This window comes from Pipistrellus hanaki, assembly GCF_964339955.1.
Source record: "Pipistrellus hanaki genome assembly, chromosome: 14".
NCBI classification, from domain to species: domain Eukaryota; kingdom Metazoa; phylum Chordata; class Mammalia; order Chiroptera; family Vespertilionidae; genus Pipistrellus; species Pipistrellus hanaki.
Window position 1 is genome coordinate 17,271,726 of NC_140516.1, and position 21,704 is coordinate 17,293,429.

Below are 21,704 nucleotides of genomic sequence, written 5' to 3' on the forward strand. Positions count from 1 at the left end.
GGCTGTTCTACTACCTGACTTTTTCATGGACAAACTTTGTTTTTGTTGCATATTTTTTATTGATTTCAGAGAGGAAGGGAGAGGGAGAGAGAGAGAAACATCAATGATGACAGAGAATGATCGGTTGCCTCATGCACCTCTCTGCTCCCCACTGGGGATTGCGCCCACAACCCGGGCATGTGCCCTGAGTGGGAATCGAACTGTGCAGTGACCTCCTGGTTCATAGGTTGGCTCAACCACTGAGCGACACTGGCCAGGTAACAAACTTTGTTTTCTAAGGACTTTATTTATTTATTTATTTTTTAAAAAGTATATTTTATTAATTTTTTTTACAGAGAGGAAGGGAGAAGGATAGAGAGCTAGAAACATGGACCTCCTGCACACCCCCTACTGGGGATGTGCCCGCAACCAAGGTACATGCCCTTGACCAGAATCGAACCTGGGACCTTTCAGTCCTCAGGCCGATGCTCTATCCACTGAGCCAAACCGGTTTTGGCTAAGGACTTTATTTTTGTGGAGTAGTTTTAGTTCATAGCAAAACTGAGGGCAAGGTACAGAAGATTTCTCATATGTCCCCTGTCCTCACACATGCACAGCCTCCCCCATTGTCAACACCCCCGCCAGAGTGGTCACTTGTTACAGTTGATGGACATGCATTGACACAGTCACCCAAAGACCATAATTTACGTTAAGGTTCATTCTTGGTCTTGTACATTGTATAGGTTGGACAAATCGTGGACAAGCATTTCATGTAAAAAGCATCCCCTCTAAAAATGAAGGGCTCCAGAATATTCCATTGTATGTGTATAACAGTGTATCTTGTAGTCTTTTGTTGATGGGGTCTCCCATTGATTGAGGCTGGATATTTAAAAAAAAAAAAAAAAAAAAAAAAAAAAATATATATATATATATATATATATATATATATATATATTATTGACTTTTTCTTACAGAGAGGAAGGGAGAGAGATAGAGTTAGAAACATTGAACAGCTGCCTCCTGCACACCCCCTAATGGTGATGTGCCTGCAACCAAGGTACATGCCCTTGACCGGAATCGAACCTGGGACCCTTGAGTCCGAAGGCTCACACTCTATTCACTGAGCCAAACCAGTTAGGGCAAGACTGGATATTTTTTCCATTGATTTTTAGAGAGAGTGCAAGGGAGGGAGGGGGGAAAGAGGAGAGAGAGAGAAACATCAATATAAGAGAAACCATCAATTGGTTGCCTGTCACACCCTAATCAGGAGTGGGGATCGAACCTGCAACCCAGGTACGTACCCTTGACGGGGAATCGAAGCTGTGAGGCTTTGGTGCACAGGCTGATGCTCTAACCACTTAGCCACACTGGCCAGGGCTACATGTGCTTTTTGAGTACCTACAGGGTGTGTGGCTGCAAAGCAGCTCTAAAGTGGATCGTGGCTGAGTGTAGGGGAGTCCAACTCTCCTCAGGGGCCAAGCAAGAACTGGCCCTGGGCTCAGACTGGGTGGCTCATTTGGTTGGAGCGTCGTCCTATACACTGAAAGTTTCCAGGTTTGATTTTCGGTCAGGATACATACCTAGGTTGTGGGTTCAATCCTTGGTTGGGGCATGTATGGGAAGCAACTGATCGATGTTTCTCTCACATCAGTGTTCCTCCCTCCCTCCCTCCCTCAAATCAGTAAACCTATCCTCCAGTGAGGACAAAAAAAAAAAAAAAAAAGAATTGGTCAAGGCCGACTCGGGTGTGCAAGAGTGTTGGGCAAGGGAGGCCGCTGAGGAGGAAGGGTGGATGAGCTGGAGAGCCGCCAGCCCACCATTCCCCCAGTGAGGGTGTCAGAGGTCAGTGGAGGAGAGAGAAGAGCAGATTCCAGGAGGGGCTTCCGTGCCTCCTCCAGCCCCTCAGGCCCAGGCCCTGGAACTCCGCTCACTGCGCTCCAGAGGAGCAGCTTGCCTTCGTTGAGGCTGTACCTGGTTGGGTGGGCCGGGGTTCGCCCTTTGGGGAAGCCAGTTGGTCCTGGGCCAGTGTGCTGCCCCTCAGGCCTGCGCTGGGGTTGCTGGGCTTACTCTCCTCCCCGGGAAGGGCCCAGGGCAGGCCTGGTGGTTAGAACTGGTGAGCATGTGGGTGTGACAGGCACCCTGTGTGTGCTGGCCCCTGTCACCTGCCCTCCTGGCCACCCACCTTGTTCCCAACTCATCTTCAGCCTCCCTTTCTGCCCCCGGACTTCCTGGCCAAACTGTCCTCTGTGGAGAAGGTCCAGGTGTTTCCTAAGGCTCCTCCTGAGCGTCCCTGGGTGGGCAGTGTGACCTGACCAGGGAGGCCCCTCTCCGGGCCTGGGCCCGGCCGGCTTGGAAGCAGAGCTCTGGTGTTTCCCTGGCCGTGCTGGCTGCTGGACCCAAAGGCAGGCTGGCACCGAGGAGCTGTGCTGAGGGGGAGGTGAAATACCCCTTCCATCGCCTGCCTCATTCCCAGCCTCTGCTCAGCTCCTGGTGTTTACTCCTGACCTCTGGCGGGGCCCTGGGCCCTCTTGGGTTTTGGTCCCAGGAGACATTCTCCTTCTGGCCCAGTTGGCAGATTAAGCCCCATGAGCACTCAGGACGACCTTGCTGAGGGCCTGGAGCAGTGAAGGTGGCCCTGCCTGCTGGGGACTCGTCCTGGTCTCAGCCCTGCTGAGTGCTCTTTCCTCATTTGTAAATGGGTAGAACGCACAAACCTCAATGAGTTGGGGACCATTTAGCCAGCGAGAAACAAAATCCCCTCCAATCTTCTCTGTCAGATCCACCTCCCCCACCAAGTTCTCCCTCCTCTATCAGCTTCTCTCCCACCAGCTTCTCCTACCCCCACCAGCTTCTCCTTCCCCCACCAGGTTCTCCCTCCTCCACCAGCTTCTCCCTCCCCCACCAGGTTCTCCCTCCCCCACCAGGTTCTCCCTCCCCCACCAGGTTCTCCCTCCCCCACCAGATTCTCCCTCCACCAGTTTCTCCCTCCCCCACCGGGTTCCCCCGCCCCAGGTTCTCCCTCCCCCAGGGGAGAAATTAGGCAGTGGTCATTTGAATACCAACAAGAACAGTGCCTGGAGCTCCAATCATAAGCTGCCCCTATAAGTGTGGGGGCCATTTTTGGGGCCACCATGTCTTGGAAACCTATGTGTGCAAAGACATCTTAGGGTGCCATCACATTACAGGGGGTAAATGGAGGCCGGGAGTGGGGGGAGCGGTTGTGCCCAGGACAGTGGGTAGTCTTCCAGCTGCTGGGGTGCTCCCTGAGAGGGCCCCAGGCCGGCTGGAACACGCCTCCCCATCAAGGGGAAGCTGTCTGCCCTTCACGGTTGACCCGAGTCCACTCCCTCCTCCTTGCCACCCCTGCCGCCCCCACTGTGAACCTCCATCCCTGATGCCCACGGCCGCTGTTGGGCCTCTCTTGCTGCTTTCTGTGCATGTCAGCTTTGCCGTCCTCCAGTGTCTCTCCTCGGCAGCCTGCTTGATTTCTGCCTCCTTAGAGCCCAGCCCAGGCCAGGAGAGGTGTGATTGCCTGTCGCCTCCAGCCAGCACCTCCCAACCCCTCACTGCTCTCAGGATCTCAGCTGCAGGCCAGGTGGCTCCCCAGGTGGCTGGGCTCCACACTGGAGAGCCCTAGGCCCTGCACCATGGGCAGCCTCTCTGGGGTGAAGCTGGACCTGGGTAAGGCCTCTGACCGCAGCCCCAGGCCAGCTTCTCAGCCCTCGAGAGGGGCAGACTCGGGTGTGCCAGGTGACCCGGGCTCTTTGGAGGGTGAGCCTGGTAGATTGCTTCTCAGGCTGGCTGGGGCACCCAGGCAAGCTTCGCCTCCTCCTTTTCCCTCTGTGCTGACTCAGCCCAAAGCTGTCCTCTGCCTCAGATGTCCTCCAGTGTCATGCTCTGGGCCAAGGGTTTGTGAATTTCAGCTGCTCAGGAACTCAACCAAGGCTTGCTCAGTCTGCTGGACCCCGGACCAGCTGCACCAGTCCAGGTGCGAGTGTGGGCCTGGGGCACAGGTGGCCTGCAGTCCTGGCCCTCCACCCTCTGCAGATACTGTCCCTGGCATCAAGCAGGTGCTTGCTCCTCCCTCCCCCTCACTGGGGCCCACACGATCAGCACTGCTCCCTGCCGTCCTTCTTACCCTCCTCCTAATTCCTTCTCAGTCTCTAACCAGCACGCTTCTTCTCGCAGCAGACGTCCCTTCTGGCCCGTCTCCCGGGGAGGCTGCTCAGCAGTCCTGGTGTACACCACTGCCCCAGGAGTGCCCGGGAATGGCCTGCCCACTGCTGGCCTCTCCTTCCTGCCCCACTGTCACGGCCCAGTCACACCACATCCTGTTTTGCAGGTTGATTGTCAAAACCTGTCCAAGTATCTCCTTAGCCCTGGGGCTCAAGCTGGTGACCTGTGAGTGGGCAGAATCTGGTCTGAGTGTTTGCTTAGCTTGGGGCCTAAGAATTTTATTTTGTTCCTGTATGTGGCCCATGCTTGTACTTCCCCACAGATGTGCCCATTGTCTCTGTTACTGTGCACCTGACCAGCTTCCCAGCTCCGCGTCCTCCTGCCCTTTGGTTTGTAAGCACCTCCTTTGCAAGGGCAGGGACCATATCTGTCTGTCTGTCTCTGACATCTATCTGTCTCTAACCCCAGGATCCACGGTATAGGGCACATCAAAGAACAGGAGCTCATTTAAGTTACGTTGTGGAGTGAGCAAATATATTGAATGGGGAAAATGCAGAATAGTTTAATGGGTACAAAAACAATTATGATTGTAGGTACACAGCATATCTCTGAAGGACTCCTATACACTTGGAACCATGGATGCAGTAGAGAACGGAACTGTGTGGTTGGGTGATGGGATGGAACTATGATACCCCTGTTCCATTGGAATTCAGATTTTACAATTAAAATCTTACCGATGACATAAATTAATAAGGTCAAGTCTCAGCCTCTGAGGCCTGTCTTGCTGTGGGCTCACCCTGCCCTCCCAGCCTCGAGCTTCCCCTGACCCCGATGTGGTCTCTCCTGTCCCTGCAGTGGCGGCGGTTCGCGATGGGGTCCCAGGTCTCCATGGAAGTGAGAGGCGTGCACGTGGTGATCGTAGGCGGGGGCTTTGGCGGGATAACGGCCGCCAGCCAGCTGCAGGCACTGAACATCTCCTTCACGCTGGTGGACATGAAGGACTCCTTCCACCACAACGTGGCAGCCCTGCGGGCCTCCGTGGAGAGCGGTAACGGGCTCCTCTCTGGGGCTTTCCTGGTCTTATCACACTGTGACTTGGGGCACGGTACCTACATTCAACCGCTAGACAAACTCTGGAGAATCTAAAGGTCATTGGCCTTAAGCAGCCACCATATCAAGGCCCTAGAGTAGGGGTGTCGAACTCAATCAGAGAAGGGTCCAAAATCTAAAATCCAGCCTAAATCGCGGGCCGAATGGTTTATTGAACAGTCATAAACTGACAATGTCATAAACTGACAGCGGAGTGCAGTGATGACAGCGCGGTGCGGGCCACATTGCAAGGCCTGGCGGGCTGGATTTGGCCCGCGGGCCTTGTGTTTGACACATGTGCCCTAGAGTAAGAGCTTGGGCTTCCCTGAGGCCCCTGGGCCCAGACTGGCACTGGGGCGGTGGATACCCTGGGTACACCACTGTCCCAGATGTGTGGTCAGGGACACCCCTGTTGGTATGCAGTTCAGGAGAAGTTCTGGGTGGTTCTGTCTCCCGTGGGCAGCCCAGTTTTACGCTGTGGCCTCCTCTGTGTCCACTCCCAGGGTTTGCCAAAAAGACATTCATCCCCTACGCGAAGAGCTTCAAGAACAGCTTCCGGCAGGGCGTGGTGGTTGAGATCGATCTGAAGAATCAGGCGGTGGTGCTGGAGGATGGCGAGGTGAGCAGGGCTGACAGCTGCTGGTGGGACACCTGGGCACATCTACCTGGCAGCCCTCGGGGGTGAGTGGCCTCTGGCCCCAGCCCTGCCTGGTGCTGAGAACAGCTTCCTCATAAGCAGAGGCCTGACTACAGCAGCCATAGAGAGTGAGGGCAGACACCTCCCGAGCCTTTCCTGTACCCCGGGCACTGGCTTAGGCTTTACACGGTCTCCTGTGATGCCCGCCATGACTTGGGGAGGTGGTGTAGCCTCCTGTCACGTGGGGATAAGTGGCTCTCCCGGGATCCCACAGTCGGGATCCCACAGCCAGGAAGATACTCAGCTGGGATTTGAACTCAGGTAGTTTCCTCCCAGAGCCCACTCTCAGAAAGCCAGTGTCCTGGACCAGCCCCAGGCTTGGCCAACCTCCGTGCCCACTGGAATCAAAGGGTAGGCACACACTGGATCCACATCCCATGGGGGCAGATTTTTCCTCCATTCCTCTTCCTGTTCCTCAGCCCGGGTAGTAGCTCGGCGCCTGGTATACACCTGCACTGATGTGAGCTCCACCAATGAGCTGCCACCAGCCCAGTCGTCATGTTGAGGGTCACCTCCAGTCTTGCCCTCTATTCTATCCAAAGCTAAAGGGGAATTGCAAAAAGGGGACGCAAGGTCTGTCCTCAACGAGCCTTTGATTTTGTGTGAATCAATCCTACTTGGATTACTCTTAGGGCCGGGAATCTCTCGGTTGAGAGTCGCCTTGTTCTGTGGTTTCGGGCCAGACTTTCAGAGCCCTGGAGGGTCCATGAGGGTCCATGGGAAGAGGGGGCCAAGCGGGACACAGACCTCCCCGTCCTCCTCCCGGCAGAGCAGCGCTGGTTTTGTCCACTGGATACATTTAGGCTCCAAGCAGGACCTCCCTCCCTCCCTCCCTCCCTCCCTCCCTTCTTTTCTTTGTTTTGGGGGCGCAGGGGGCAATTTCTCCTAAAGTACCTACGAGAGTCTAAACTAATTCCACATTGCAAGCTGGAATCCTGCTTACTCCCCACACGTGGTTTCCCGTTTCCAGCTTCCCTGCCCCCACTGTGGGGAGCTCAGTCCTCATTTCCACGCTGGGGGCTCTGGCAGGAGGCAAGCCTGCTTCTCTAGGTTCTCCTGGGTTCTAGCACCTTACCCCCCTTGGCTTAACCATGTGATGGCTTTGCTCCCCGCCAAGGGGGGCTGCCTCAGTGCCCAGAGGGCTCAGTACCGTGGGCCTGGGGGTGGACGAGGAACCCGGGCCTGCCCTCACCTTTCTTTCCTTGCCCCTCACAGACTCTGCCCTTCTCGCATCTGATCCTGGCCACGGGCAGCACTGGGTTCTTCCCCGGCAAGCTGAACCAGGTCTTCAGCCAGCAGGAGGCCATTCAGGCCTACGAGAACATGGTGAAGCAGGTGAGCGCCCCTGGCCCAGGCAGGGCAGTGAGCGCAGACTGGGTGGCCCCTGGAGAGCAGAACAACTGGGGGGACAGCAGGGAGACCCTAGACAGGGGTCTTCAAACTACGGCCCGCGGGCCACATGCGGCCCGCAGAGGAGTCTGATCCTGCCCGCCAGGTTTTTTGGGTAGTGAGCGCAGCCGAGGTGTTACAGTAGGGATTAGTAGTTCATATAGTCCGGCCCTCCAGCTCTCTGAGGGACCGTGATCTGGCCCCCACTTTAAAAAGTTTGAGGACCCCTGCAGGAGATTCTCAGGGCTGTGACAGCGGCTGCAAAGATGGAGAGTTATTAGAGAGACTCCTGGGAGGAGATCTTTAGATCTGTCATCAATGTCTGGACATGAGCATCCAGACCTGCTCATGTAGCGACTGGGGATCCCATCTCCTCTCTCGGGGCTCCTGGTGGCACAGGGCCTTGTGGCTTAGAGAGCAGGCTCGGTCCTTGCCCTGTCAGCTCTCACAGCCGTCCTGAGGTGGGTGGGTGCTCTGTCCCCTTTGAAGTGATGAGGAGTGGAGACCAGGGGAGGATCTCAGGGTGAGTGCTGCTACCTGCCTTGGCCAGGTCTTCCCCTCTCTGCACAGCTCTGAGAAGCCAGGAGAAAAGACACTCCTGTAGAGGTTAGGAGCCCAGCTTTTGAACTCAGACAGACCTCGGCCATGGTCATCTGAAGGCTGGTCAGGTGGTATGATACCTGCCTCTTGGGGCTGTTGTGAGTGAGCATCAAGTGAGAAAATGCAGGGAGACACCCAGCAAGTGCTAGGCCCCGAGGAAGCACATTTAGGCCTCACATTTGGAAAGAGTTCTCTTACGGCAAGGACCCCTGTCTCCCCCCGGCCCCAGAGCTCCCCTTGAGGCAGGGTGAATTTGAGCGGGTGCTTTCACATTTGCTTTTGCTCCAGGTCCAGTGCTCACAGTCCATCGTGGTGGTGGGCGGAGGCTCTGCCGGAGTGGAGATGGCGGCGGAGATTAAAACTGAGTACCCTGAGAAAGAGGTGGGCAAGCGGCCTTGGCTTTGACCTCTCAGTGGCTGGCAAGGAAAATCAGGAATTTGCTCAAGACCTGGGAGGCGGAGCTCCCTTAACACACAGTGGGAGCTTGTGTTTCCGTCTCCTGCTCTCTGCACTGAGGGATCCCCCAAAGCCCCTTTCGGATGGGAATTTTCCTGGACAGATAAGCCAGGATGTGTCTTAGTTCAGTGAGGGGTCGGTCATGCCTTCCGGTCCAACCAGGAGAATCAAGGCCAGGGGAGACCCCTACAAAGATGAACTCCTGTGTCCCCTCAGTGTCCCAGCTTTGTGACCTCTCTTCGATTGCCTCTTTTTGCTGACAACTAGCTTGGCCAAAAGCACCTTTCGTTGCTTTTTTGGTCTTGAAGAGACGGTAGCCCGTGCCCTGGACAGCACAGAGGGAGCCTGCGGTGCAGCCCCTCACTCAGGACTGGCCGGCACTGCCTTCTGCCCATGGGAGGGTGGCCCTGTTCCCTTTTAATGAGGGAGGGATCGAGCATCTGGCTGCCACCCTGGAGAGAAAACACGTCCTGGCAGCTGCGAAGGCTCAGCTGAGGGCTGAGCGATGATTGGTAATTACAGAGGCGGGAGCATGCTTGCAGCTGATGCCAGATCCACTTCTGAGAGCCGCGTGGAGCCTGTGGCTGCTTCTCTTTCCCGAGGGAAAGGCATGTTGGTTTTGAAAAGTGAGATCAATATGGGCTAATTTAATTATACAGTTGTACTCTGACAAATTGTGGGAAATTATGATGAATAATTGATGTAAAAGTTCATTAATTTTGATTTATGGGGTAAAGACCAGTCTGAAGTAAGAAGGAACTCAGGAAAACTTCCATATGTTTATGATCCGTAGACACATAAGAGTAATAACAGCCACCGTACTGTATGTTATGTGCATTATACACACATGCTCATTTCATCATTACATTTATTTTTTTAAATTATCTTTAAAAATATATATCTTTATTGATTTCAGAGAGGAAGGGAGAGAGAGAGAGATAGGAACATCAATGATGAGAATCACTAATCAGCTGCCTCCTGCACACACCGTACTGGGGATGGAGCCTGCAACCTGGGCATGTACCCTTGACCGGGATCTAACCTGGGACCCTTGAGTCCACAGGTCAACCCTCTATACACTGAGCCAAGCCAGCTAGGGCTTAAATTTATCTTTATTGTCGAAAGTATTACAGATATCCCCCCCCCCTTTTTTTTTCTCCATTGACCCTCTCAACCCCCCATCTTTGCCCCCATCATTACATTTCTAGGAGTGGGACCATGATCCTTCTTACTGAGCTATCAGGTAGTGTCTGAGTGAGTATCCAAGATGGGATTTCAATCCAGGCAGTCTGATTCCAAAGCCCAGGCTTTGAGTACCATTCCAGGCTGCCTCTCGCTTCCCTGTGCTGACCCACAGGCTAGGAAGTGCTACCCTATTATCTGGTGTATAAGACGACTTTTGAAACGGAAAAAAAGTCAACCGAAAATCGGGGGCAAAAGACCAAAATTGCACAAAAATTACCTGCAGATCTTGACGGCAAAGTAAGTCTTTTCTTTGAAGTGGGGGGTAGTTTATACAGCGAATATAGGCCTAAACCTATGTTTTAACTGTAAAATTAGGGGGTCGTCTTATACGCCGGAAAATACGGTAGTTTTAAAACCAGCTTTAATGTAAATGTCAGGTTACCATGTCAATGGCTTATATATGACTGTGTGACCATAAGTGCCCAAGGACGTTGGAGATAATTTTCCACGTGGTGCTCCGTGTGGTTGTGGCCTGCTGGCCCATTCTGAGTCCTGGACCAGGAACGTGGGCTCCAGCCCAGCTTGCTGTGAGCTGGTTCCAGTGTTGGGCAAATTGCTTCACTTGGGCCCCAGTTCCCAAACCTGTGACCTGAGGTAGGCGAGGAGGTGGGGGAGGCAGACCAGGTGTTTTTGAGCCTCTTATTGTGTGCAGGAGGCTCAGCGGCTCCTCTGTCCTATGGTCGTTTGTCCCCAGGTCACTCTGATTCACTCCCAGATGGCCCTGGCTGACAAGGAGCTCCTGCCCTGTGTCCGGCAGGAGGCAAAGGAGATCCTGCTCCAGAAAGGCGTGCAGCTGCTGCTGAGTACGTGCCCTCCCCCGGGCCCAGTGCGATTGGGCTCGAGGCTTGGTCCCTGCCCTCAGCTAGAGGGTGGCCACATTCTCTGAGTCCTGGGGTTGAGCATCATGTCACAGACCAGCACTGTCCTGGCTATTGGTTTGGACAAAGTGCAGGTGGTACCTATTTGTTGAATTATTTTTTAAAAATCATCTAAAGGATTTGACCTGAATTATGATGTGTCTGTGGTGGAGAGAATAATTTTTTGGTTTGTATCTTGAGGGTGGTGAGGGTGTGGCTTTTGTCCAGAGCAAGAGGGAAGAGAGCCACCCAGTAGCTAGCGAGCGGGGCTCTAACCCCAGGGTGTCCTCCACACTTTGTGGGGCTCAGCCCCTTCAGGGAGGGGGTGGTGTCTGCTCTATGAAAGCCTGGGTGGCTCTTGTCTCCTTGCTCCTGGCTCTGCAGTGCTGTGATCACCTCTACATTTAGGCAGTGAGGAGGGTCGGCTGGCTTCACCTTTGTCTGGAGGGCCTGCCCGGGCAGGTGGGCATAGCTCATCGTCGGGGAGGCATGTTGGAGGTCTTCCTCCAATGGCTTTTCCCAGAACTTGGGAAACTCAGCCTCAAATTGCTTCTTGGAACTTTCCTCCCATCGTATCCCTTGGGGCCTGGTGTCCGGATTGTGCTTGTGGGGGTAGCAGGTGGACTGGGAGAGGAGCAGGGCGGGAAGGCGGAGTGGAGTCATTGCCTCATCGGGCTACAGCATCCAGGCCTTTCCTGGGGCCTTCAGGGGTCTCCGGACTTCCCCGGGTCAGCGTTGGCGTGGACCAGCCTTGTCCACCCTCTGCCAGCCTCCTGGTCACACACCTCCCTTGACAGGTGAGCGGGTGAGCAACATGGCAGAGCTGCCTTTCAACGAGTATCGCGAGTGCATCGTTGTGCAGACGGACAAAGGCACCGAGGTGGCCACCAACCTGGTGATTGTCTGCAACGGCATCAAGATCAACAGCTTTGCCTACCACCGTGCGTTCGGTAAGCAGAGCCACTGTCCACTCCTCAGGTTGCCTCCTCACTGCCCAGCGTCCAAGCCCCCTCAGGCCTTTCCCCCAGGAATCAGCACCCCCTGCCTTCCCCTCCATCCCAGCAACTCTTTCGTCTCTTCTGAAGGGTGACATCAAACTTTAAATTTAGGTTCAGGTTCTCTCTTGCTGTCCTTTCCTCAGCTGTGATAATGATGACTTAGTCCAAGACGTCCAAGGTGACGAGACCCTTCCAAAATGGCGCCCGCCCCTAAGCAGCGAGAACAGGTTTCAGAGAGCTGGGAAAGGTCTGCTTTCTGATCCTGTCCTTGGGTCACGGATGCAGAGGAAATTCTGGGGTCAGGCCTTTCTCTGTTCACAGGGGTGCTGCTCTCCCCAAACCCTGACCACTCGGGCTGGGATGCCCATTTGGAGAGTGGGGGCAATATTGTGGCCTCGTGTCCTTAAAGCTCAATATTGGACCATCGAGCTGATTGAAACATGGAGCTGAGGGACTCGTGCCTTCACGTGTAAATGGAGACTCAGTGGCTCCTTGTTGGTCAGGCCCCATGTTGCTGTGTCCTCAGGTTCCTTCATTTATTCCTGAATCCCATTCCTGCCCAAGGAGCCCCTCCTCTGTGTCTGCAGGGGAGACTTATCCAACCCCAGAGGGAGGGAGCTAGTCCAGGCCAGGCATGCGGGTGGAACTGAGGATTAATGGACAGGGAGCCCAACATTTAACAACTAATTGTCCTAATGATATACTTCAAAGATGAACTTTTAAGTCCCTTAAAATGAAAAGTTTATCATTTATTAAAGCCCTGCATTTATTTTAAAAAGCTGATCCACGTACAAAAGAAAATTCAAGACTTGGCCAAGCTGTGAACGTAAGCACTATGCTAATCATGGCATGCACGTTACAGAGAATGGCCCTGGCTGTCCTTCTGGCCCGTTTCCACCCGGGATGGTGACCTTGCCTCTGCAGGAGGCGTTCTGAGGAGGGGCTTCAGGTGGAGTAAACTGGGGGCGGCTCGCCTCTGGAGAAGGTGCCTCTTCGGTGGCTTGACCGGCACCAGAGCTCCTCTTCTCTGTGCTCCGGGGGCCACTCTCCATGGCGGCTCAGGGTTTTGGTTTCCTATTGGTTCTGTCCGGCAGATAGTGGACTGGCCAGCAATGGTGCCCTGAGGGTGAACGAATACCTCCAGGTGGAGGGCTATAGCCACATCTACGCCATCGGCGACTGTGCCGACGTGAAGGAGCCCAAGATGGCCTACCATGCCGGCCTCCACGCCAACATTGCCGTGGCCAACATCATCAACTCCATGAAACAGAAGCCCTTCAAGGCCTACAAACCAGGTGAGGGAGTCCCACGTGCTTCAGTTAAAAAAATTAAAAAAAAAAAAATGATTTTAGAGAGGAAGGGAGAGGGAGAGATAGAAACAATGATGAGAAAGAATCATTGATTGGCTGCCTCATGCACACCCCTACTGGGGATCGAGCCTATAACTCAAGCACATGCCCTTGACTGGAATCATACCCGGGACCCTTCAATCTGTAGGTCGAGGCTCTATTCACTGAGCCAAACCAGCCAGGGCAACTTTTGCTTCAGTTTTAAGTGAGTAGGGGTTAATCATGGTCAAAGTCTTTGAGATGACTGACCACTAGTACCGAATTTTCTTTTTAAAATGTTTTTATTAATTATGGGAGGAGAGAGAGAAAGAAACATTGATGGGAGAGCAAAACATCCATCGGCTGCCTCCTGCACGCCTCCTACCGGGCACTGAGCCCGAAAGCCCGGCAAGTACCCTGACCGGGAATCGAACCTGCAACCTATTGGTGCACAGGATGACATCCAACCCCAACGGCCAGGGCTAGGGCAGACTTCTAAAGCTGGCGGCAGGAATACTCCCTAGAGCGCTTTAATAATTTGTAATTGATAAGTAAACCTGGGGATTGCCTGCCACAGATGGTGAACGGGACTCTAGCTTGTGCCTCTGCTCCACAGGTGCGCTGACGTTCCTCTTGGCCATGGGCAGAAACGACGGTGTGGGCCAGATCAGCGGCTTCTATGTGGGGCGGTTCATGGTTCGGCTGGCCAAGAGCCGGGACCTGTTCGTCTCCACGAGCTGGAAAACCATGCGGCAGTCTCCACCCTGACAGGAGGCTGGGCGGGAGACGAGGCACTACCGTCACCCGGGAACGGATTGCCTGGCAAGTGGTACCCGCCTGACAGCAGCCAAAGGGCACTCTTTCTGGAGTGAGATGCCACTGATGTGCTCACCAGAAACACAACTTACTGAAAAGCAAAAATGGAGAGGAAAGAGAAAGAGAGAGGGAAACAGAAAGGGAGGGAGAAAGAGACTAAAGGACACCCCCTAGAGGATTCTTTCTGGGTTTGGCGAGGCCGAATGCTTCACTTGGTCCTGGGAGTGCGAAGCCAGCCTTCTGCATCGCAGGCCCCCCTTGGATGTGTGCTTGTGCAGGCGCTGGGTCTCCTGAGGGCTGGCTTCCTGTGTGTAGGGCGGGAAGGAGGACCTGCCGAGTGAGACCAGCTCAGGAAGGGGGTCTCGCACCCCAGGCTTGCCCGTTCAGAGGGCGGGCAAGCCCACACATCCTGCAATACTCCAGTTGTCAATGGGAGGCCGGTTTTAAACTGTTAGTCCCGGTAGTCTTTAATCTTAACGAAACTTTCTATATTTCAATTTTCATACCATATATATGCTATGATTCTATATCATAGGTTATATTTAAGAAGAAAGAGGTAAAAATTTCCCTGTTGGTTGGTCCCTGCTAACAGTGAGTTTTTACTAAGCTGAGGGAGTTAAGAGTGAGACCTGGAGGTGCTAAGGGGAGGCAGCCGAGCTGTGAGGCCTGTGGAAGGGTCGCCATCGGTTCACATCCGGGGAGCAGACGAGCCCCTGTGTGCTTCCAGGCTGCTGTCACGAGCAAAGTTACAAGTGAGAAAACTCCGTTGTGGTTTTGTGCTTCTGGCTTCTTGGCCAACCCTAATGTCAGTTATCTGGAGACCCGGGCTGGTAGGGAGGATACCCGCCAGCAGCTGTGCTAAGGTATACTGACTCCTCTGCTTGGGAGAGAACTTCAGCCTGGAGGAGCCTGTTTGGGACCCCGTAAGTTCACTCTACAGCAGAAGTGGTTGATGAGTTCATCCGAATAAACTCAGGTTCTGGCCCTGCCCGGCCTGCCCCTCCCTGCTTACCTTTGATGTGGCCTCTGGCTACCTGGCCAGAGTCCTTGGACACCAGCCCCACGGGGGCTCTCACTGCATCCTGTATGGGCTGTGGCCTGGGATACTGAGACATGTGCCTCTCCCCCAAGCACGGCTTCCCCACTGGGGCATCGCCCAGGGCCGAGTTCCTATGGACCAAGGCCAACGAGGCCCCCCCCTCCCCCCCCCCCCCTTCTGGAAGCAGGACCCGACGCCTGAGAAACAGGCCCTTCGGTGCTGTCTGACCTGGGACCTACCTAGCATGGCGGGAGCCAAAGCCCACTGGAGACAGGCCTCGTTCTGTTCATAACATTCTAGACGTGCCCACACCCATGGGGACAGTTTTCCAAACAGGAAAATGTTGCAATAAAAGAATATATTGTAAGAAAGACACTGAATCTTTTATTTTTTTTTTCCTTTCATTTTCTTTTTCTTTAAAAAACAAAACAAAACAGAAAAAAGCCTGGAGTAAATCCTTTTGAGGAGTAGTTACAGGAATAGGGGGCGGGGGACGGGGGGTGGCGGGGCACTAAGGAAGATAAAGCACCAGTGAGATGCCTTTCTAATTTTCTCCTCCATCACGGAACAGAGCGCCTCTGAGCAGAGCCCGGGCCACTCGTACGCCCTCCTCCCTTGCAAAAGGAGAAACAGAAGACAAGAATTTTGAAAGGATTTTCTTGGTGTGTGTAAAAGTCAATGCTATAAATCTAAAATGAAGTCTGTATTTTTTTTTTAAAAAGTTCTAAAACAACAGGAAGAAAACACATGAACAGAACCCCCCGTGGAGACCTGGTTTTTAGGACGGAGGCTCTTTTTGACGAGAATATAAAATGCAGAGGCTCCTTCCGCGGGCGGGACCTGCTCCCGCAGCCTCTGCCACCCACTCCCCTTCAGCCGCCCAGCACTCCCTCTCTCTCTCCTGAAAAATAAAACCTGCTCCCGTGACCGGTCCTCCGGCGACTCCGGTCGGCGAGTGCAGCCGTCCAGCTACTTGGCGTCGAGCTTGGCCATCTCCTGCACGTAGATGCCGATGCTCTCGCTGTCGAAGAGCAGGAAGTAGACGTTCTTCAGCGAGGACGCGCTTGAGTCGTCGAAGTGGGCCGAGATGGCTTTGAGGGTCACCTGAGCGGCTGTCTGTTTGGGGAAGCAGTTTCTGTGCCGAAGGAAAGGAAGAGCCCAGGTCACTGTGGTCCCTGGGACCCATGGAGTGACAGCCCCGGGCGGGGCAACGCAAGCCCTTATCTTGGCCCCGGGGGCTGACTGCCATCGCGTGGGGCCTAACCACGTGCAGGCTGGGCTACGCACGGCCTCCTCTGATGCCAGTCAGAGCAACAGCTGGGTGTGAGGGGGAAGCAGGGGACCCATAGCATCACCTTACAGGTGCCACACGGATGCAGGTACAGTTTTTTTTAACCAAGATCATAGGGCGGACCAGTGAGCGGTGCCCTGAGTTTGAATATGTAGCCCGACTTAAGTCAAGCTTGGCTTTACACACACTACCAATGCAGCATTTCAAACCCCTGGTCTTCAGAACAGCACATAAAGGTTTCATTAGCTCCCTCAAAACCAGTTTACATGGTGGATTGTTCATTAAAGGGCAAAAGTAGATGCTCAAAAGCTTGTGTTCATACTTCCTTTTCATGCACTTAATGTCCCTGTCATCAGCACAGACAGATGTGCGGATGCCACTTCAGCAGCGGTGACTTACAGAAACGGGTCCTCCCCTCTTCTAACCCCCGAAAGCAAACCCTAGGCGAGAGCTTTTCCTCTCTCTTGGTGGGCATGTCACAGCCCTGGCCCCTGGCCTTCCTTTCACGTGCGTCCCCCCTTCTCTCCCCCCCAACACCCAAAGCAGCACAGGATCCCCGTGAGTAGCAAGGCCTTCAAAGCCTGGTGTTTTCTGCCTTCACTTCTCTCCGAGTGTTCCGAAGGATGGAGGCGGGTTTCTTGCCCCATCACCTGGCCAGCACGCATGCTGCGCTGGCAGCCTCCGGTCCTGTCTGCATGAGGGCGGGCTCTGCAGTCCTGTTTCCATCTCTCCGTGCCCACCATTGAGTCTGTCTTGCCTCTTAGGCTGTGCTTGTGGGCAGGAGAGGGGTTTATTGCTTTTGGGGCCCTGGCATCAGGGCAGCACCTGGCGCTGACTGGCTGGCCCGTAGCTAACGGCAGCCTTTCGGTGGATGTGTAAGGGGGGAGCACCGGCCCCCAGGGAGAAGGCTGGAGCTCCCCGCCCGCCCGCCCGGAGGAGCCCTCCTACCTGCCGCTGGGGAAGGGTGGGAAGGCCACAGACTTGAGCTTCTTGTCCTCCGCTGCCGACAGGCAGTTTTTGATGGTCTCTTCAAGCTGCTCTTCACATTTGTCGGAGCCCCACTGAGGGATGTGACAGTGGATGACAAATTTGGCTGCAAGTCCGCTGGATTGGCTGACGGCAGCTGGGGCGTGGGAGAGAAATGCCGCAGGTTATTCCCTAGCCTTCACCGTAAGCCAGGGGGTTAGGCCGAACCCCACATACACCTGTTAGATGTGTGGGGACAAGGAGGCGACAGAGACGTTGACTGGACAACCTTCTATGCCTTTGGAGAGGACGGTAGGTTTACGGAGCAGGAGCTGTGCCGGCATCGCTCTGCTCGGACAGTGGGCACAAGCTCCTTTAAAGCTGATGGGGCACCACCTGACTTCCTGTGTCCTGCCAGCTAGTCACCGGGTGGGGCTACCTATTCACTGGGGTTCCTGATCCAAGGTGCACATCAGGGTCACCTCTGGGGCCGTGGGAGGCTGCGGAATGGCCTCCCCAGATGTCCACACTGAATCCCTGGAAACTGTGCATGTCACCTCCATGGCAAAGGGGCTTTGCGATGGGATTGAGAGGGATGTTGAGATGGGAACACAATCTTTTAAGTGGGAGCAGGAAGGTCAAAGTAGGAGAGGAGGATGTGTTGGTGAAGCAGAGATGGGAGGGCAGTATCCAGGAGCCAAGGAACATGGCAGCCCAGGACTAGGAGAGCAAGGAACAGCTCCTCGGAGCAGGAACCGGCACTGCTAGCACCTTGGCTCAGGAGCCTGTGGGCCTCTGACCTCCAGAGCTCATAGAGAATAGATCGGTGTTGTTTGAAGCCACGAAATTTGTGGTTATTTTTAAAAATATATTTTTTATTTCAGAGAGGAAAGGGGAGACAGAGAGAAACATCAATGATGAGAGAGAATCATGGGCTGGTTGCCTCCTGCACACCCCCTACTGGGGATCGAGCCTGCAACCCAGGCATGTGCCCTTGACCAGAATCAAACCTGGGACCCTTTGGCCCACAGGCAGACACTCTATCTTCTGAGCCACATCACTATGGCTTGTGGTAAATTTTTATAGCAGCGATAGGAAACCAATACAGTGGCTTTTAGACTGACCAATAGACATGTCCATTCCCACCCTGAGGTCCCAACTCGGCAGGTCTGGTGTGGGCCTGTGCTAGTGACTGGATCCTCCGTAAATCGAGAGCCACACCCTGTGGTCCTGGCATCAGGGCAGCACCTGGCACTGACTAGATGGTCACTGGGGGGTGTTGTGGGTGGGTTAGGGTTAGGGTCAGGGTCAGGGTTATCCAGATACTTTATGGCCCCTAAAGGACATGACATGATCCACCTGCGACTCTTCAAATTAAGAAATAACCTTCTGATGAGGTACGGCATAGTTTACTTTGCAAAATGAGCGTGTGGGAGCATGCACTGCTGGGGAGGGAGGTGGCGAGGGAACACGGCCCAGTTCCACACTCACCTTCAGCCACTTCCAAGGGGCCCTGGGACTTGCGGAGCTCCTTCACCGTGTCCAGGAACTCTTTGCCCCCAGCCTTTTCCAAGGCCTTCCCTGTGAAGGAGAACAGGCGGGAGCCACTGTGGCTTTCTTTTCAGTGCCACCAACCACACTGTTAGACACACTTTGACTGGCCAGAGCGAACAAACAAACAAACCGGACTCAGAAAGTCGGAATAAAACTTTGCAACTGACATCCTGGTTTTCCAGTGGTCATCTGGGACAGGGGTCTGGCTTTTGTCCATAGGGACTTAGATCCTAACAAACTCTTCAAGGACCTCTTAATTTGACCGTAATGTGTCTACTGACAGGAATCCTGAAGTTGATTTTTTTTTTTCTTTTTAATTGAGGCTCCATTGTTCTGTTCTCTGGGCTCAGTACCTGTTGTGTTCATTTAATTCAATGCCTTGATTTGATGACCACCTACTGGGGATTGAGACCACAATCTGGGCATGTGCCCTGACCGGGAATCGAGTTGGCAACCGTTTGATGCAAAGGATGACACCCAACCAACTAAGCCACACCGGCCAGAGCTGAGATGGTGACCACTGAGTATGCTGTTATTTCTCTTGCCTTTAAAGCTTCCCTTCCCAAGCTCTTCTACCTAGCCTGGTAACACCTCCTGCCTTAACGACAATGGACTTGTCCTAGGTGTCCGTTTCCTTTTTATCAATGGTTTTCTCAATATTTAAGCTTAAAACATATGTAGAATTTTACCAAAAACACGTACAACAATGTTTGTACCAGTATGACTCATTATTATCTAAACCAAAACCACCCAAATGCCACCAATGGTAGAATGGATCAACAAATTGGAATATATATTCCCCCAGTGGAATACTATACAGAAAAGAAAAATGAATGGACTACAATCATACTCAACAATATGAGTGAACTTCACAAACTCAAAGTTGAGCAAAAGGAGGCAGACACAAAAGAAGACATCCTGCATGATTTCATTTATAAAGACTCCAAAACAGGACGCCATCTGTGCTGTCAGAAGACAAGATAGTGGTCACCCTTGGAGGGAATGGAGACTGGGAGTGGGGAGGAGGGGACTTCTGAGTGCTGGTAAGGTTCTGCTTCATGATCAAGGTGCTGGTTGCAAAGATGAATTCACGTTAAGAAAAATTCACCAAGATGTGCACGAATGATCTGCTTTTATATAATATTTCAATGAAAATTTCAAAAATATATGCAGATTTAAAATACAATTACTCTCCAGTAATGCTGTTCAGCTACATACAAAGGTAGGCCCCCCAAGTAGGGGACAGCCAGCTGACAAGGACCTACCTCACAGGAGCTCGCCTGAACAGCGGGCTATCCTGTGGCACCTCTACTCAAGTCGGGGGACCTTACCTATGTCTTCTTTGAGGTCAATTTCGGCTGTGGTGGGGTGGACAATGCCCTCCACTCTCATGGAGCCAATATGGCTGATGTCACTCTGGGTCAGGGACAGCTGCATTGGGAAGAAAGGATGGAAAGATTAGATCCTATTAACAGTTTCACATTTACCATCAGATCTGTTAATTCTCTCAGGTACTAATACCGGATGTCAACACAAAGGGCTGTCCATGGAGCAGTGTCTCAGTTTCCCAGGTGTCTTGTTTTCCACAGGCCCTTGGAGCGCAGTGGATTTGATTTTCGCTTTGAGGCTAGCAGCTTGCACCCATCTCCCCTTCCAGGAGCAGAAACGGGACCTCCCCTCGTCTCCTGTCCCTGCAGCCTGTGCCTGCCTTTCTCAGTCCGGGCAGCCTTGCTGGTCGGTGACAGAGCTTCTGAGTAGCTTCTGCAAGGGAAGCCCGGGGCTCGCTCTCTCCTCTGCCTTCCATTCCCTACATCCTCCCCAGAGCACCGCAGACCTGTGGGGCAGGGTCGCGAAGCTGCTGACCTCGCTTGAGAGACGCGATGGGCTCCAGGACCCTGACCTGCCTATGCCTGGCCACCTCGCCTGTAGTGGACCACAAGCGAGGCTACACGTGTGAAATGCTGCCATAACGTGCACAGGGCTTAGTGGAATGGAGGCATTGTCCACTGCCTCCCCATGCGAGCAAGAACGTCACGATCCCCTCGAGAAGTGAGAGGAAGCTGATCGCCTTGTGACTGCGGACGGCCCCTGGAGGGGACGTGAATCCCGCCTCTCTGCTCTGGGCTTCCATCGGCGATGCCTCAGAAACCTGCCACAGCTACGCTCTTCCCACACATGCTCGTCCCCGCCGCCTCCGTGGAGTCACACTGCGCTGTTGTCAGGCTGCAAACGCTGTGCTACCAGAGATCTGATCAGCTGATTTCTGCGGATCGTATTTCAGCCCCAGTTGATCTGACAGATAATCGTCTGTTTGGTAAACTTTTATGCTGGGGGAACGAATTATTTGCATGTCTGGCTGGGCCTCCGCTGAGCTGCTGGAGACTCACGTGCCTGGCCTGTTTGTTTCTCCTGCAGCCGAGAAGGCAAAGTATTGGCAAAGAAGGCAAAGTATTGCCTTCCTAACACCAGGGGTTTCCAGGAACCATATTTCTATTTTCTTTCTCTGGTGAATTACAGTGAGCCATGTAATGTGGACCTCCCAAAGCCTGCCTGGAAAGTTAGCTATGAGTATTTTGGTGAGCACAGAAATAACTGGGGCTCGGGCCATTTCCAGCAAAACCAGTAACGCCATCGTATCTACTGACCAACTATCGACTCTCTATGCTTACCTTTGGCCGGCCAACGTCAGCATGCACAATTCTCAGCATGGAAGAACTTGTTTACTCTTTAGTTCAAAAATGAATCATTCAAGGCCAGAGCAAAAGTCAGATTAGGGGAACCGGGGATGAAGGAGGCATCACTGCTTGTTTTATAAACAGTAGGTTATACAAATGCAACCATGGCCCTGGGGGAGGCTCAGCTGGTTGTGGTGTCATCCCATTGCCCCAAAAGGTTGCGGGTTCGATCCCTGGTCAGGACACAAACCTAGGCTGTGGATTCCATCCCCGGTCAGAGCAAGTATGGGAGACAACCGATTGATGTCTCTCTCTCGATAGCTCTCTGTCTCTCTCTCTTCCATCCTCTCTCTAAAAATCGATAAACATATCCTCAGGTGAGGATTTAAAAATGCAGTCATGTGCCGAAACCGGTTTGGCTCAGTGGATAGAGCGTCAGCTTGTGGACTGAAAGGTCCCAGGTTCGATTCCGGTCAAGGGCATGTACCTTGGTTGCGGGCACATCCCCAGTGGGGAGTGTGCAGGAGGCAGCTGATCGATTTTCTCTCT

The 21,704-nt window shown here is 53.6% G+C and overlaps 2 protein-coding genes across 4 annotated transcripts in view; one reads left to right on the forward strand and one right to left on the reverse strand.

Annotated features, from left to right (window-relative positions):
• Positions 1-15,040, forward strand: part of AIFM2 (AIF family member 2) — a 132,277-nt gene extending 117,237 nt beyond the window's left edge. For both annotated transcript variants that reach the window (XM_084903710.1, XM_084903709.1), the window contains exons 2-9: positions 5,011-5,203; positions 5,748-5,863; positions 7,157-7,276; positions 8,219-8,311; positions 10,326-10,434; positions 11,286-11,438; positions 12,581-12,781; positions 13,431-15,040. In XM_084903710.1, the coding sequence (XP_084759836.1) occupies positions 5,026-5,203; positions 5,748-5,863; positions 7,157-7,276; positions 8,219-8,311; positions 10,326-10,434; positions 11,286-11,438; positions 12,581-12,781; positions 13,431-13,582 (1,122 nt within the window). In that variant the 5' untranslated portion in view covers positions 5,011-5,025 and the 3' untranslated portion in view covers positions 13,583-15,040. The remainder of the gene's footprint in view (positions 1-5,010; positions 5,204-5,747; positions 5,864-7,156; positions 7,277-8,218; positions 8,312-10,325; positions 10,435-11,285; positions 11,439-12,580; positions 12,782-13,430) is intronic.
• MACROH2A2 (macroH2A.2 histone) overlaps positions 15,031-21,704 on the reverse strand; it is a 40,054-nt gene continuing 33,380 nt past the window's right edge. Inside the window, exons 6-9 of one of the 2 annotated variants that reach the window (XM_084903712.1) lie at positions 19,807-19,911; positions 18,418-18,502; positions 16,909-17,083; positions 15,031-15,804 (exon numbers count right to left, since the gene is read on the reverse strand). In XM_084903712.1, the coding sequence (XP_084759838.1) occupies positions 15,639-15,804; positions 16,909-17,083; positions 18,418-18,502; positions 19,807-19,911 (531 nt within the window). In that variant the 3' untranslated portion in view covers positions 15,031-15,638. Of the gene's footprint in view, positions 15,805-16,908; positions 17,084-18,417; positions 18,508-19,806; positions 19,912-21,704 lie in introns of both variants that reach the window. The other variant, XM_084903711.1, reaches the window with a different exon arrangement.